Source organism: Myotis daubentonii, chromosome 9 (assembly GCF_963259705.1).
Source record: "Myotis daubentonii chromosome 9, mMyoDau2.1, whole genome shotgun sequence".
Taxonomy (NCBI): Eukaryota; Metazoa; Chordata; class Mammalia; order Chiroptera; family Vespertilionidae; genus Myotis; species Myotis daubentonii.
Window position 1 is genome coordinate 56,115,205 of NC_081848.1, and position 14,307 is coordinate 56,129,511.

The 14,307-nt window shown below is 39.7% G+C and overlaps 1 protein-coding gene across 14 annotated transcripts in view; it reads right to left on the reverse strand.

Annotated features, from left to right (window-relative positions):
- HPS5 (HPS5 biogenesis of lysosomal organelles complex 2 subunit 2) overlaps positions 1-14,307 on the reverse strand; it is a 37,086-nt gene that overhangs the window by 17,479 nt on the left and 5,300 nt on the right. For 12 of the 14 annotated variants that reach the window (XM_059709082.1, XM_059709076.1, XM_059709079.1 and 9 more), the window contains 8 exons: positions 14,119-14,282; positions 12,363-12,473; positions 12,122-12,186; positions 11,480-11,672; positions 10,273-10,406; positions 5,123-5,335; positions 4,537-4,608; positions 1,024-1,112 (listed from right to left, as the gene is read on the reverse strand). In XM_059709082.1, the coding sequence (XP_059565065.1) occupies positions 1,024-1,112; positions 4,537-4,608; positions 5,123-5,335; positions 10,273-10,406; positions 11,480-11,672; positions 12,122-12,186; positions 12,363-12,473; positions 14,119-14,226 (985 nt within the window). In that variant the 5' untranslated portion in view covers positions 14,227-14,282. Of the gene's footprint in view, positions 1-1,023; positions 1,113-4,536; positions 4,609-5,122; positions 5,370-10,272; positions 10,407-11,479; positions 11,673-12,121; positions 12,187-12,362; positions 12,474-14,118; positions 14,283-14,307 lie in introns of those variants that run through there. The other 2 variants (XM_059709086.1, XM_059709088.1) reach the window with 2 other exon arrangements.

Genomic DNA, 14,307 nt, shown 5'->3' on the forward strand with positions numbered 1-14,307 from the left:
AAACACAGAATATCATGAAAGTACTTAATGGTAGACTATTATGAAAGGACTTTAAAAACTAGTTTTAATATCACTTATGTGGAATCTAATAAGATGGTCTCATAGAAACAGTAGAATGGTGGTTTCCAGGGACTGAGGTTGTGGGGGAATTGGGGTATGTTGGTCAAAGGATACACACATGCAGATAGAAGATGAATAAATTCTAGAGATCCAATGCACAGCATTGTGACTATAGTAAAAAATACTGTATTATATACTTCAAAGTTGTAAGAGATAGACCTTAAGTGATGTTACCATATTGCAATATAGTATAAATGTACCAAACCAACACAATGTACAACTTTAAACATATACAATGTATATGTCAATTTTTGAAAGTCTAAAAAGGATAAACAAATTAGTTTTCATGGGATACCCTTAGGGTACTTAATCCATAAGAAGTCAATGCTGATCAGAATCAGTAAGTAATGGTTTCTTTCTTTTTATGTTTTTACAAAGCAGAAAATGAACCAAAAGTCAAATACACTCCCTGAGAAGCAATGCTAAAAAAGCTAAATATCTTCCATTTCTGGTTTTAACCAGAAGAATAGGAGATTGATTTTCTCTGTTTCAGTCATTTACAATGGCTATTGTTCCCATAAGGACTTTTTAAACCCCAAACTATTGAGACACAAAACAGGAGTCAAAGCAAGACTTCCAATAGGAGTAAAACTTCAGGATAAGTAGAGGGGGGGAAATTAACCCATTCAATCCTAAACAGTAGTTACTTATATTTAAGAATAAATAAAAACTATATTTAAAAGTTTAAAAGGCATGAAGAAATAAATAACTGAATACAAATTCACAAATGTATGCTTGTGAACTACCTTACAAAGGGAAACATCTATGATATTAATGTTTAAAAGAAATGTCAGCTTGTTCTGTTTTTTTTACATCTTACACTACAAGAGAATCCTCCTATAATAATTCAATCTTTCATAAGCATGAGATTGTAAGTTACATAAAAAAGGAAAATATAATTACCTTTGACTTCACTCCAAAGAAGAACCTGAACGTTCTGAGGAACGAAAATATAAATTCCTCTTTCTGTCCAAGTCAACACACAATGCTCACTGCAAGAGAAAAAGGAAGGAATCAAGAGAATTCTACTTTGCTCAGATATAGTTTATAATTCCTTGCATTCAGACCTTCATATTAGCTATCAAAGTAAAATTAGCTTGTACAAAGAAAACATAAAAGTGTATCAGCCAATCAAGTCCTGAAACCTCTTTTCTGTCTCTAACAACTGCTAAAAAAATTTATATAATGCCCACTGGGAAAAATTCAATTATATATGCTAAATAGCTTCTAGAAAAAGAAAAAAAAAGGCTGGTATCTTTCCTGATGTTTGTTAAAGCTGCTAAACTTCCCATGTGTTACGACAGAGAAAACATTTAAAACAAAGACTAAACATAGCACCTCCCCACCAGTCACTGCTCCAGTGAGCTACTTTAAGGGATGGTAATATTTGGAGCTTTACTGAAGATTCTACTTAAATTATCTAACCCTGTAGCAACTCATCAAGGTAAGTGTGTTGTCTATATTTATTTTTTTAATTTGAAGTACAGAAACATGAAAATATATGGCCAAAGCCATTCAGCATGAATGCATAATAGTCAGAATTTATACCAAGAACCCTCTGGCTCCAAAACCTAGACTTTTCTCTCTATGCCTCCCAAAATCTACTTCCTCCCTTATTTATCCTCTCCAACTGTTATCTGGAATCCAAATTATTCCTCTTTACTGCATTCTCAAAAAGATTTCCTAACTGCCAAACCAATAATCCTTCCTCATTTCCTTTCTTGATCCCTAAGCAAGGGCCAATCCTGCTGGCTGTCCTTCTTTCCAGAATCTTGCCTCCCTGGACTCTGGGACACTGCACTTTCTTGGTCCACTTTCCTTTCCAGTTCCTGCTCTCGTTCTCTTCATCTCTGATCATCTCTTTCTATAATCCTTTGCTCATATATCTCACTTACTCTCTCAAAGCTACTACTATTTTTTACATACCACTGGTAATCTCTGCTTCTTGGCTTCACCCAGGCATCATTCCCCAACTTATAATGCTCTCATTCTAGCCACCTCTCAAGGATCAGAAGTTGTACTCACCTCTGAAGTCCTTCTATGATGGCTCACAGCAATTGCTTTTCCTCCTGCACCCAAACTACCTCTTGCCAACCCTGATCATGTGGCATTAATCATGTACTGTATTGTCACAACTCTTTATTTTTTTATTGTTGTTAAACTTTTTGTAGAAATAAACCACATCTCTCCAACAAAATATAACCTTGAGATCAGGGACATTTTTTTTAATGCACCCAAGAGTACTAAAAATTGTACCATGTAACAATGAAACTAAGACTGATAAATTTAACACAAATATTAAACATTTTGCCAATATTAGAGCCAGATCTTTGTCACAAAGATGGAAAATATGGTCAGAATCCTAGTCTAAAGTAAGTAAAATTAGAAGGCTGCCTTCAGGAGCCAAAGGAGAAAAAATGAGAGGCTAGAAGGATCCCTGAATGAAGAGATACAGGATCATGATTTTGATACTAAACTTGATATTCAACTTGGAAAGATCCCTTAGGAGTAGCAAACTAGATTCAATTGGGGATGGTGATTAGGGAATAGATAAGAGCTGATACTTTGTAATTTATATATCCCTCATCCCCTTATCCCTTCACTGATAACAGACTGGGACACAAGCCTAACAGCGTTGTTTAAGAAGGGAAGGTGATACCAATGTACTCAAAAAGAAAATATAAAGTTTGCTTTCTTGTAGGATTTGTGGGTATAACAGTAATGGTTACCACAAGACACAAGTATACAGGTAGGAAATAATAGAAACAAAGGAATAATAGCTCTACAAGAGAACCAAGCAAACTGTAGTCTTGCTATTAGAAAACATACTTTTGGGTACGGGACTTCCCCATACCCCACACACTATAGTCCACAAGTATTTATTAATTGTCTATATATGCCAGGCACTATACCAAGCACTGATAATAAATAGTGAATAAAACAGAGATGGCACCCTCATTAAGTTTACTGTCTAAGAGTAAGATAGGCATAAATATTGCATGCATATGTAATTTTAAACTGTGATAAGAGCCATAAAGAAAGAGTTTTTATTATGCTTTATCTAACTGTGAACAAAAAAATAACTGTCTCCAGTAAATTTCAGGATACTTTACAATTTACTTTCAAATACTTCAGTGTAGGTAGTGAGACATACACATACATTAGTTAGGGGCAATTAGTTAACATTTCAAGTGTTTAAAAAAAATCACATTCTAAGAACAATTAGTTAGCCTTTGAAAAACCCCAATCAAGAGTCTACACTTCCGGCCCCGGTGAGGTTAAAACAGCCTCGGTGAGGTCGGGGCGGCCCGGTGAGGTTGAAGCGGCCCCGGGGAGGTCGAGACGGCCCCAGTGAGGTTGAATCGACCCCGGTGAGGTCGGTATGGCCCCGGTGGGGTTGAAACGGCCCCGGTGAGGTTGAATCAACCCCGGTGAGGTCGGTATGGCCCCGGTGGGGTTGAAACGGCCCCGGTGAGGTAGGGACGGACCCGGTGAAGTTGAAACGGCCCCAGTGAGGCTGAGACGGCCCTGGTGAGGTTGGGACTGCTCCAGTGAGGTTGGGACAGATAATGGGGACCAGTATAGACTGATGGAACAGGGGTAGATGCAGAGGCAGAGCAACATTGAACAGACTGTCAAACTACAGTGGGAAGCCTGGGGAGGGTTTGGGGGGGGGATTAAGAGATTAACCGAAGGACTTATATTCATGCATATAAGATTAACCAATGGACACAAGACACGGGGGGGGGGGGGTAGGAGCTGGGGGAATGTCAAGGAGGGGGGGGAAGGAGACATATGTAATACTCTTTGTAATACTTTAAGAAATAAAAATTATTAAAAAAAAAAAAAAAGAGTCTACACTTCAGGGTACCTATAGTCAGCTCTAAATAATATTCTCTGAATCTGCATTAGAGTCCTTATGCAGTGGCCAAATATTTTCTATTGTTGAAATAAGTAGAGTTCCAGACATATAGATTTGGCTGGAAATCACACTGGCATCCCCATGCTTACAGAACAAGGTGTAAGAATTGGCAAGCCCAGCAGATGACAGCCTTCAGTAGCACTCTGGGTTGCCACTTAATGATGGACTTTTGCATTGAATCCAACTAGAAGGCTAACTGAACCCTGATATTAAAATATGGCCAGCTGAGTCTACCTCAGGTAGATCTTTCATGCAAGGCACTTGTCAGAATACCTAAAGGACCGAGAGCTGAAGTTTCACCAAGCTTACAAGAACAAGTTCTACAACTATTTTTGTCCTTGCATGCTAAGAATTAAAATTTAACACAAAAATAATCTTTAAAAGACAACTGCCCCGAGCAAGAAACAGAGAAAAGGTTTTGTGCGCATGTGTGTGTGCGTGCGCATGTGCGTGCACACGCACGCGCGTTTTAAGGATCAAATTGAGAAACTTACCTAAGATGCAAGAGTTTGGGGAAAGACAAAGACTGGGAGGATCCAACTGTATGATCATACTGAGGTTCTGATCTAGGAAGTAAACACACCCATTAATTTCATCACAACATAAAAGCATGTTTTCCCTCCATAGGAAAATGTTTGCCTCCAAACAAACCCAAATGCCTAATTACACGTGCCCTTACTCCATTTGCTTTAAATCATATAAAAGATAATTGGTGGAGAGACTTTTGGTTTCTCTGAATCTTTTATGGCATAATCTTTAACACATATAAAATATCAGAGACTTCGCCCTGGCTGGTTTGGCTCAGTGGATAGAGTGTTGGCCTGCAGACTGAAGGGTCCCAGGTTTGATTCCGGTCAGGGGCACATGCCTGGGTTGGGGGCTCCATCCCCAGTAGGGGGTGTGCGGGAGGCAGCCGATCGATGATTCTCTCTCATCATTGATGTTTCTATCTCTCTCTTCCTTTCCCTTCCTCTCTGAAATCAATAAAAATACATTAAAAAAAAAAAATCAGAGACTTCAACCCAACATCTCCATGAAAGTTCCTCAAATACTCCCTACCAGGCATACAAATCACCTTACCTGAGAGTAATCACAGGGAGAGGTGGCGATGAGAGGAGTTTCTTAAACTGATGTGTACTTATAACTTCCCCATCAAAGTTCACTTCCCACATTCTGGAGCCAGGACGAGCACAATATATTAGAGGTTGCTGGCCCGCAGCACACCTTCCAGGGAAGAAACAAGCTCCATATTCTCCATCTCTTTCCTTGTTTCCAATTTTCCAAAATTTTTCTCTAATACCCAAAAAGGAAGAGAAAGCATGTTTACCTACAAAAAGTCAAAAACAATGGCACTACAAATCAGCATGGCCATAATAATTCTACCCACAATGTCCTCTCATTATTCATATGAGCGGTATACTACTGGACAGAACACAGAATGGAAAGATCAAAACAAGGTTCTAGCAATGAGTTACCATTAACTCTTTCTGTGACAGGAAGCAAACCATTTCACATGTTTATTATCCACAGGAGTGCAGAATTAATGTGATGACCCTTTTCAAATCTAAAAAAATGGGTGTTACCAAACCATTTCATACATCTGTAAATCCTACTGATTGCTTCCCAAATCACCTTGTTCTTTGGCCAGTCCATGGAAAAGCTAATCTACCTCTCCAGCACTGTTTCCAAGCCACTCCCCTGCCACAAACACCCAATAATCTCCTTACTCTTTCCTCAAAATGCTAAATCCTTCTGGAACTCTGTTCCCTTATGATTACATGAGTTAGATATATTTGAGTTTAACACACTGTCTGGAACATGGAAGGTGATGAAGATGTCTTTTTCTAAAAACTCCTTTTCTTACTCTTCATGACGTAGTACCATCATTCTTCTTCTGAGATTTCCCTGACTCCCATAAGCTGAATTACATGCTTCCCATGCTATGTTTTCATAGCACTTACAACATTATATATGGTAATTGTGTCTATTTGAACAGATTATGACTTTCTCAAAGACAAAGGCCATTTCTTATTCCTCTTTGGTTGAATCCCCAGTATATAGCACAGTATCTGGCCCACAGAAAGCACACAATATAATGTAGTGCTTTGTATACTCAACCCCCCCCCCTTTTTTTTTTTAGCTGTAAAGTTGTTGGCTTTGTCATTGAATTAATACACTCAAACCCTTTTATTAGAGAATGATCTAATATGCTCTTTGGTGTGAATTTACTAGTGACTTAGATAATTCAATAAATAACTCTGTCCTTATTTCCTTCATGAATAAAATACATTAGCCTTACTCTGAGAACATGAATGTGAAAGTCCCTAGAAATGTGCAATATTTTATTACTTATGTTCCTTATTTGGGAAATAAAATATATTTCTTGCTTATTTCATATCGTCTGTGATGCTTAATATAATGCTAAGGATCCAGAGAAGTAGAATAAATGTTTGCCAAGTGAAGAAATACAGTCAGTTCATTTGTTTGCTCATTAATCTTGTTTCCTACAATTTCAAACAATATATGACAGGCATTTCATATACATTACCTTAGTTAATCCTGAAAACTATCTACATTCTGGAAGGGGAAACTGTTATTTTGCAAAGCTCAAAAAGTGGCAGAATTGCCGTAACCGGTTTGGCTCGGTGGATAGAGCGTCGGCCTGCGGACTGAGGGGTCCCAGGTTCGGTTCCGGTCAAGGGCATGTACCTTGGTTGCGGGCACATCCCCAGTGGGAGGTGTGCAGGAGACAGATGATCGATGTTTCTCTCTCATCGATGTTTCTAGCTCTCTGTCTCTCTCCCTTCCTCTCTGTAAAAAATCAATAAAATATATTTTTTTTAAAAAGTGGCAGAATCATGCCCTAGCCCCGTGGTCAGCAAACCATGGCTCGCGAACCACATGTGGCTCTTTGGCCCCTGGAGTGTGGCTCTTCCACAAAATACCACATGGGCGTGCACGTAAAGTGCGATTGAAACTTCATGGCCCATGAGCAGAGGTCGGTATTTTGTGGAAGAGCCACACTCCAGGGGCCAAAGAGCCACATGTCCCTCGTGAGCCATGGTTTGCCAAGCCGCAGTTTGCCGGCCACTGTCCTAGCCGGTTTGGCTCAATGGATAGAGCATCCGCCTGTAGACTTAAGGATCCTGGGTTCAATTCCGGCTAAGGGCACATGCCTGGGTTGTGGGTTTGATCCCCAATAGGGGGTGTGCAGGAGGCAGCTGATCAATGATTCTCTCTCATCACTGATGTTTCTATCACTCTCTCTCCCTTCCTCTTTGAAATCAATAAAAATATATTTTAAAAAATTAATAAAAAGTGGCAGAACCAGCCCTGGCCAGTGTGGCTCAGTTGGTTGGAGCATCATCCTGTGCACCAGAAGGTCAAGAGTTCAATTCCCAGTCAGGCACATACCCAGTTTTTGGGTTCGATCCCGTCAGGGTGCATATGATTGATAAATTAGCCTCGCCTGTGTGGCTCTGTATTGAGCGTCAACCTATGAACCATGAAGTCCGGGTTCAATTCTTGGTCAGGGCATATGCCCAGGTTTCGGGCTTGATCTCCAGTAGGGAGCCTGCAGGAGAGAGCTGATCGATGATTTCCATCTCTCCCTCTCTGAAATCAATAAAAATCTATATATATAAAAGTGTAATATGCAAATCGACCAGACGGTGGAACAACCAGTTGGCTATGATACACACTGACCACCAGAGGGCAGACGCTCAACGCAGGAGCTGCCCCCAGCCCACAGGTCCTGATCGCCGGATGGGGTACCGGGAACCGGGGGTGGGTGGCAGCAGACGTAGGCAGTGCCATGGCCCCGATCGCCCCACACACAGAGGGCGACCGGTTGTGGCAAGGGGCAGGGCCAGTGAGTGGGCAGGAACTGTCAACCTCTTGGGCTCTCCTCCGGCCAGCAGGCTCCAATCGCCCAATGGGGAACCGGAAACCGGGGTGGGTGGCAGCAGAGATGGGTGGCACCGGGGCCCCGATCACCCCGGCGGACGTGGTGGCATGGCGGGGGTGGGGCTGGCTGCTGGCAGCTGGGGAAGATCAGCCCTGATCACAGGGCAGACCTAGGGACCCTACCTGGGCATGAATTTCATGTGCTGGGCCTCTAGTATATTTAAAAAGAAAAATATTATGGTACTATCCATGTCCCCAAAACTGAATTCTAACTTACTAAAATTGGGCATTTCTAAAATATGTTGTTTTAGCAGTAAGTTCTATGTTGCTCTCATAACCAACTCTAGCCACACCCCTGTGAAATGGCAAAATAATGATTAGCAACTCTAGGTTTATTGCAGAGGGAAAAATAAACCTCCACTTATTTAGCTCTTAATTTTAAAGTGTTTCATATATATAATTTCATCAGATCCTCCAAACAATCCTAATGAAGTGTTTTCAGTCAGTGTTCTATTAGAATTTCAGCCAAAAAATTTTTTAATTCATTTCAAAGAGGGAGAGGGGAAAAGAGATAGAAACATCAATGATGAGAGAGAATCAACTATCGGCTGCCCCGCTGCACACCCCCTACTGGGGATTGAGTCCTCAACCCGGGCTTGCCCTTGACAGGAATCGAACCCAGGACCCTTCAGTGTGCAGGCCGATGCTCTATCCACTGAGCCAAACTGGCTAGGGCTCAGCCAAATTTCTGAATTGGGCCACTTGATAAACTTGGAAGCTTACAGATGAAAAATAATTAAGAACTTTGTGAAATTAACAAGCATTTTATAAAATCTCAAGGGTGGAGTTAATGGCCAAAGGTCCAATGTCAAAGAATGTATTAGAGGTAACTGAGGTAACTGAGATAACTGAGGTAACAGGAAGGGCACAGAATCAGGACAGAAAGGTTCTAGTCTCTTCCCAGCTAAGCCTCAGCTTTCTGATCTACAAAAATTAAAGGGTGACACAAGATGATCTCCAGTTCTGTAAGTCTAACTTCACCACTGAACTATAGTCTGAAATAAGTCCAAAGCAAGTGCATCATCCTTCCTACTGATTGCATGTAAACTGACCACTTGTATCTCAAAGCCTTGCCTCTCTGCTATCCAGCTAGGTTCTCTGATACCAGACACCTGCCACCTGCTATAACTGGCCTCCTTCCCATATGCCTTTCTTATCCCAAGCAAAAAAAGCAAAGTACATCTCTCTTCATCCTTTCCTCTACCATCCCTGACAGTCAGCACACATTTCTTCAAACCTTTTGCAATAAATATCCTCCTGCTTTCTCAAATAGCAGTCTCCTGAGATACATGAATCCCTGGAAATAGACTTTCCAAGCCTGGATAGTTCTAAAGGAATCAATTCCAAACTCTGATTTTCTATATGTACACTTCCTTAAAAATGACCTGAGAACCCACCTACTCAATGTGGCATTTAAAGCTGTCGTTCTCAGTGTGGTGCCAATTAAACAACTTTTTTCCTACAACTCCTCTACTTAATCCAGATTGGAAAATTCTAGAATATGCTGATGTCTTGCTCACTTTTCCCCAAAGGGTTGTTCCTTCCTGCTAGAATATCCCCCCTGCACCTCTTCCTCCAGACTTCATTTACCAAAAATCCTCATCAAAATTACTGGAGCTGGTTAGTAGATTCACTATACAATTCTCTCTTGTGTATGCTCAAAACTCCCAAAAATATTTTTAAATGGGAAGGTCCTAAGGAATTTTTTGGGGGGGAGGGGATTTAGGGGGACGAAGGGGAGCCAGTGAAAATTTCCCTGCAGTGAGAATGGCTGAGGAACTTCTGCACAGTGATATATATTCATTTCCTATTCTGTCCTGGTATTGCACAGATACCTTTAATATATTCCTTTGCCACTCATTGGACTTTTGGCTCTACCCTTGAGATTTTGGTAGAGTATTTGTCAGCTTCACAATTTCTTAATTATTCTTCATCTAATTTTACACTTTAGTAAAATTCCATTAAATACACAACAAATTCAATTAAGGAAACTTCCCTGGTTCCCCATATTAAAACAAGCCTTATTTGGCCTTTCTTCATGGCACTTAAACCATGCTTCACATAGAGTTAATAGTTCTCCTAGTCACCCACTTCACTGAATCAATATCCTCTATCTCTTCTCTACTGTCTAACATCAGCTTGCACACAGCTGGTTCCTTATGAATATCTGTATAATTAAATTGAGGGGATGGGTTACACTATTTCTAAGTCCCTTCCAGCTCTTAAATTCTGTATATCCTATGGCACATGGTTGGTCAATATACCTTTCAGTGTCACACAAGAAGGATCTAGTGAGTGAAGATATAAGTAGTCTTCCATCCAAATAATCTAACTGGACAACACAGGAGTCTACTGTTGTTATTGTCTGAACAGGAAACATCACAAAGGTAACAGCTGCCTAAAAGGAACATAACAAAGAAATACAGTTTATTTATCATTACATATACACATAACCTCCTTCCCTACCTTTTAAATGCAAATACCTTGAATAGCAAAATAAAAACTTTTAAGGGACCAAATTTAATTTGCCTGTTGGAATATCAAAGTTATGTGAAATAATTTGGTACACAACTGCAGAAGAGAAATCTTAAGGCTCTCTTAATGATGATCCAAACTGAGAGGTTGGAATGAAAAGATGAAGCAAGTTTTCAAATATGTAAGGAAATTTTTCATTTGTAGACAGCATTTCTCCCTTTGGAAGAAAGACAAATTAGGGCTGTACTATGTGTCAGGTTCCAATTATATTTTGGATCAAGACTATAAAGAATCAAGTGATAACTTGATGGGTCATTACAAGCAAACCAGAAGAATATTATGATTTGGTAATTAAAATAATTTAGCCAATGGTAGTTAGATCTCTTTTCTGCCAGGATCATACATGGAAATAAGGCAATGAAAAGACAAGTTACCCACTTCCTATATAATAAATAAACTTTGGAGAGAGACAGTGCGAAGCTGGCTTAATAACAGACTGCAGCATTCTGGTCGGGTAACCTGAGACTCAACCCTTCCATCCCAATAACTGTGACACAAAGCCTGGGATCCTCCACAGCTGAGCACAATCCAGGAGGTGCCTTTAAGATTCCATTTTCACCATCCTCAGAAAAAATATACCTAGACCCATGAATTTCTTCTACCCTTACAAAGGAGCCTGGGCAACTGATGCCATTTTATTCACACAACTAATAAATTGGCATCTTTCTTAATAGCCTAGTATTAAATAATGCTTTATTTAAGTTAGCCATACAGATAAATTATGAAGTACTGACTTAAGTTAGCTCACAGAAGCCATTCTGCAACAGAATCAAGCTAAACCAGGCTCCCATATGTACCACATACTAACAAGTCTCTCAAAATTAATATTCTGGGTTCTAGATCAGTCCCCCAAAAAATTTGGTCATTTATTTGAAATTCTGTGACATAGCACCTTTTATCTCACCCACATATGCAAATAACTGGACTGATTCTTACCCTTGCTTGTTTAGAAGTGTTGAGTTTGATGGCTGAAACTTTCCCCATATGATCACCTACAAAAACTCTAAGAATCGCTGTATCCCAACAGAGAGCTGTAACTTTTCGGCCCTTGTGTTCTGAAGACACATAAATTCGTTCTGGTTTCCCACGACGCTCTTGATTTAATTCCCAAACAACTACAAAGCCTTGACTGCAAAAATTGAGACAAAGAAGCAAATTTTCGGCAATGGTGAAAAAGGTACAATTTAATTGCATAACAGTATCAACTATACTAAATATATATGTAAACTTGTTCTTTAGAAAAGAGGAAATAAAAAGTCAAGGAATTTATTTCCTTGCATTAGTCTACCAATCCAACATAACAGAACTCGGATGTTCTAAATTATCTGTTACCTTTCCCTTTTAAGACCACTGAAATGTTGCTGCCTCATTTTAGCAGTTTCCACAAACACTATGGCAACTGACTGTCCATCCTGGTTTGTTGGGGAATGAGAGGTTTCCCAGGACGCAGGACTTTCAGTGCTAAAAACTGGGACAGTCCTAGGCAAATCAGGATGGTTGGTCACCCTACACACAGCTACATTTGTTCATTTAAAATGCATCTGGATAAGGTCAGATAGTTTTAAAACAGTTTCTCACCTGGTAGCTACAGCAACATAATCATCATCATGTGAACAACAGGCAACCTGAGAAATTGCTCCTTCCTAGAGCACAAAAAGGAAAAATTTTAGGCAGTTGCACAAAAATGGTATTTTTTTTTCACTTTTAAATCTCAAGTTTTATATTTTTCTTTTATTCCAAATGAGTATTTAGAATGGAGAAATTGGCACTTATGAAAGATACTCCGAATGGTACATGACAGAGCTATCCTAAATCTTACCCTATGTGAAAGAAAGAGCCTGTGCTTCCAGCCTTCTTTTTGAATGAGGTTGAGACCTCCTCCTGAACTGCCCAAGGCCAACCATTTCCGAGATACAGCTATGCTCGTGCACTAAAAACGTGTAAACAGACAAGAGTGAGATCACCACAGTCATTTAATCAAATAAACTATGCACTGGAAATACATACTGAGGATCTGTGTACCAGGTTCCTCTCCCAGCCACCCCCTGCCCAGCTGGATACCACAAAATGGCACTCATGCTCTCATTCTAGTGTACTGAAAAATACATAAGAAAGAACACTTTGGCTTTAAATTGTTAATTTTTGAATCTCAAAATGGCTGAATAGGCTCAATTATATAAGTGAGTAATTCATCTCTTGTAGAATTTAGCTTGGTTATTCCAACTCTGACCACAATGATGGAGGATCAATTACGTCTCCAGGGGATACACCACCACTTTAATCATTTATTCACTTCAATAATTTCGCATTTGTATAATCAACACAAACATCCAAAGCTTTTAGAGCAAGTGAGACTGCAGAGGAAACAGATAAAGATCACTACGTACTATTTTCCCCTACACCCTCACTCTGATGATTCCTCTCCTTATCCACCAGAGAAAGCAGTGGCGAGGCTGTACCCGTGGTAAAATTGTTGCTTGGCTGACACACAGACATTCCCAACCCTCTTCAACCTTGCTGCTTTCCACCACAGAAGCTAGAAAACCTAAACACTCGCCCAGTTTCTCTTGCAGTTATGGGGAGTCATGTGGCTCAAATCCAGCTAATAAAACTAAAACAATGGGGCTTCTTAAAAAAACCCACCTTCCCAGATAAAAGTCAGAGTCCAAAAACTAAGAAAGCCTTTACCTTTGGCCCCCCTTTTCTTGCTTGAGATACTAATGGACACATCAAGATTAGAGCCAGGATACTTATCTTGCAACTGTGACTAAAAACCAACATATGGATGATGGTAGAACAGAAAATGGAGAGCCCGGGTCCTCGTGGAAATCACTGGGCCACAACACTAAACCCAGAAATACTAACCTCCAACAAGGTTAATAACACCATTAATGCTTAAGCCACTATTGGTAAGGTATTCTGTAACTTGCAGCTAAAAACATGTCTGATATCGACCCTTATAATTGTTGCTCATATTACTTTGCCCATTACTTCCTATTCTCCCTTTGCTCAGAGGCTAAAATGGTACTTTGGGTGAGAGCAAAAGTGTAAAAATGAAATTATTTTAAAATTGGTTAAGAGACTTGTTCTTCACCATGTTATTCCTGAGTTTATCAAAAGAACTCAGTATTTGAGGGAAGCACATGCGATAACAACTTTTGCTACAGAACTAATAACTTTTGCTCTGTTCCCTAAAATGGAGTATACATCAAATTCCTTGTTTTAGAATGAGGTTAGTTTAACAGCAGAGGTTCATGTTGCTCAAAACTCATTTATACTATTTTACTTTCAATCAAATACATTACTTCCTGAGAGAAGACAGAAAGATTACTGAGAGGAGGGGAAAAGTCAGCAATCAATATCATGGTTTCCAAGGACAGGAAAGAATTCAAATGATAGCTCAAAAAATAAAAGAAAGCTATGAACATGCTATATAGACAGTAATGCTTAATACTAGTATAGGTAATACTCAAGTTTCCATAAAACATAAAGAACTAAAGGGCAGGAGGCACATGTAACAGAGAGCACACAATCATATGAATATGAATGTGAATCATTCATATCAAGAAATTCACCTTTAGACGACTTGAGTCCAGCCTTAGGGCTGAAAGTAATGGATCCAGAGACTCAAACTCTGCAAGAACATGGGTGTAGGACTCTAGTATGACTGGCACAAAAGTCATTTAGCTGGAAACTTGAAACTATGTTGAGTGATAGGCACAGGATTCCTGAATTAAACCTGAAAAAACATAATTTAAGAAGCT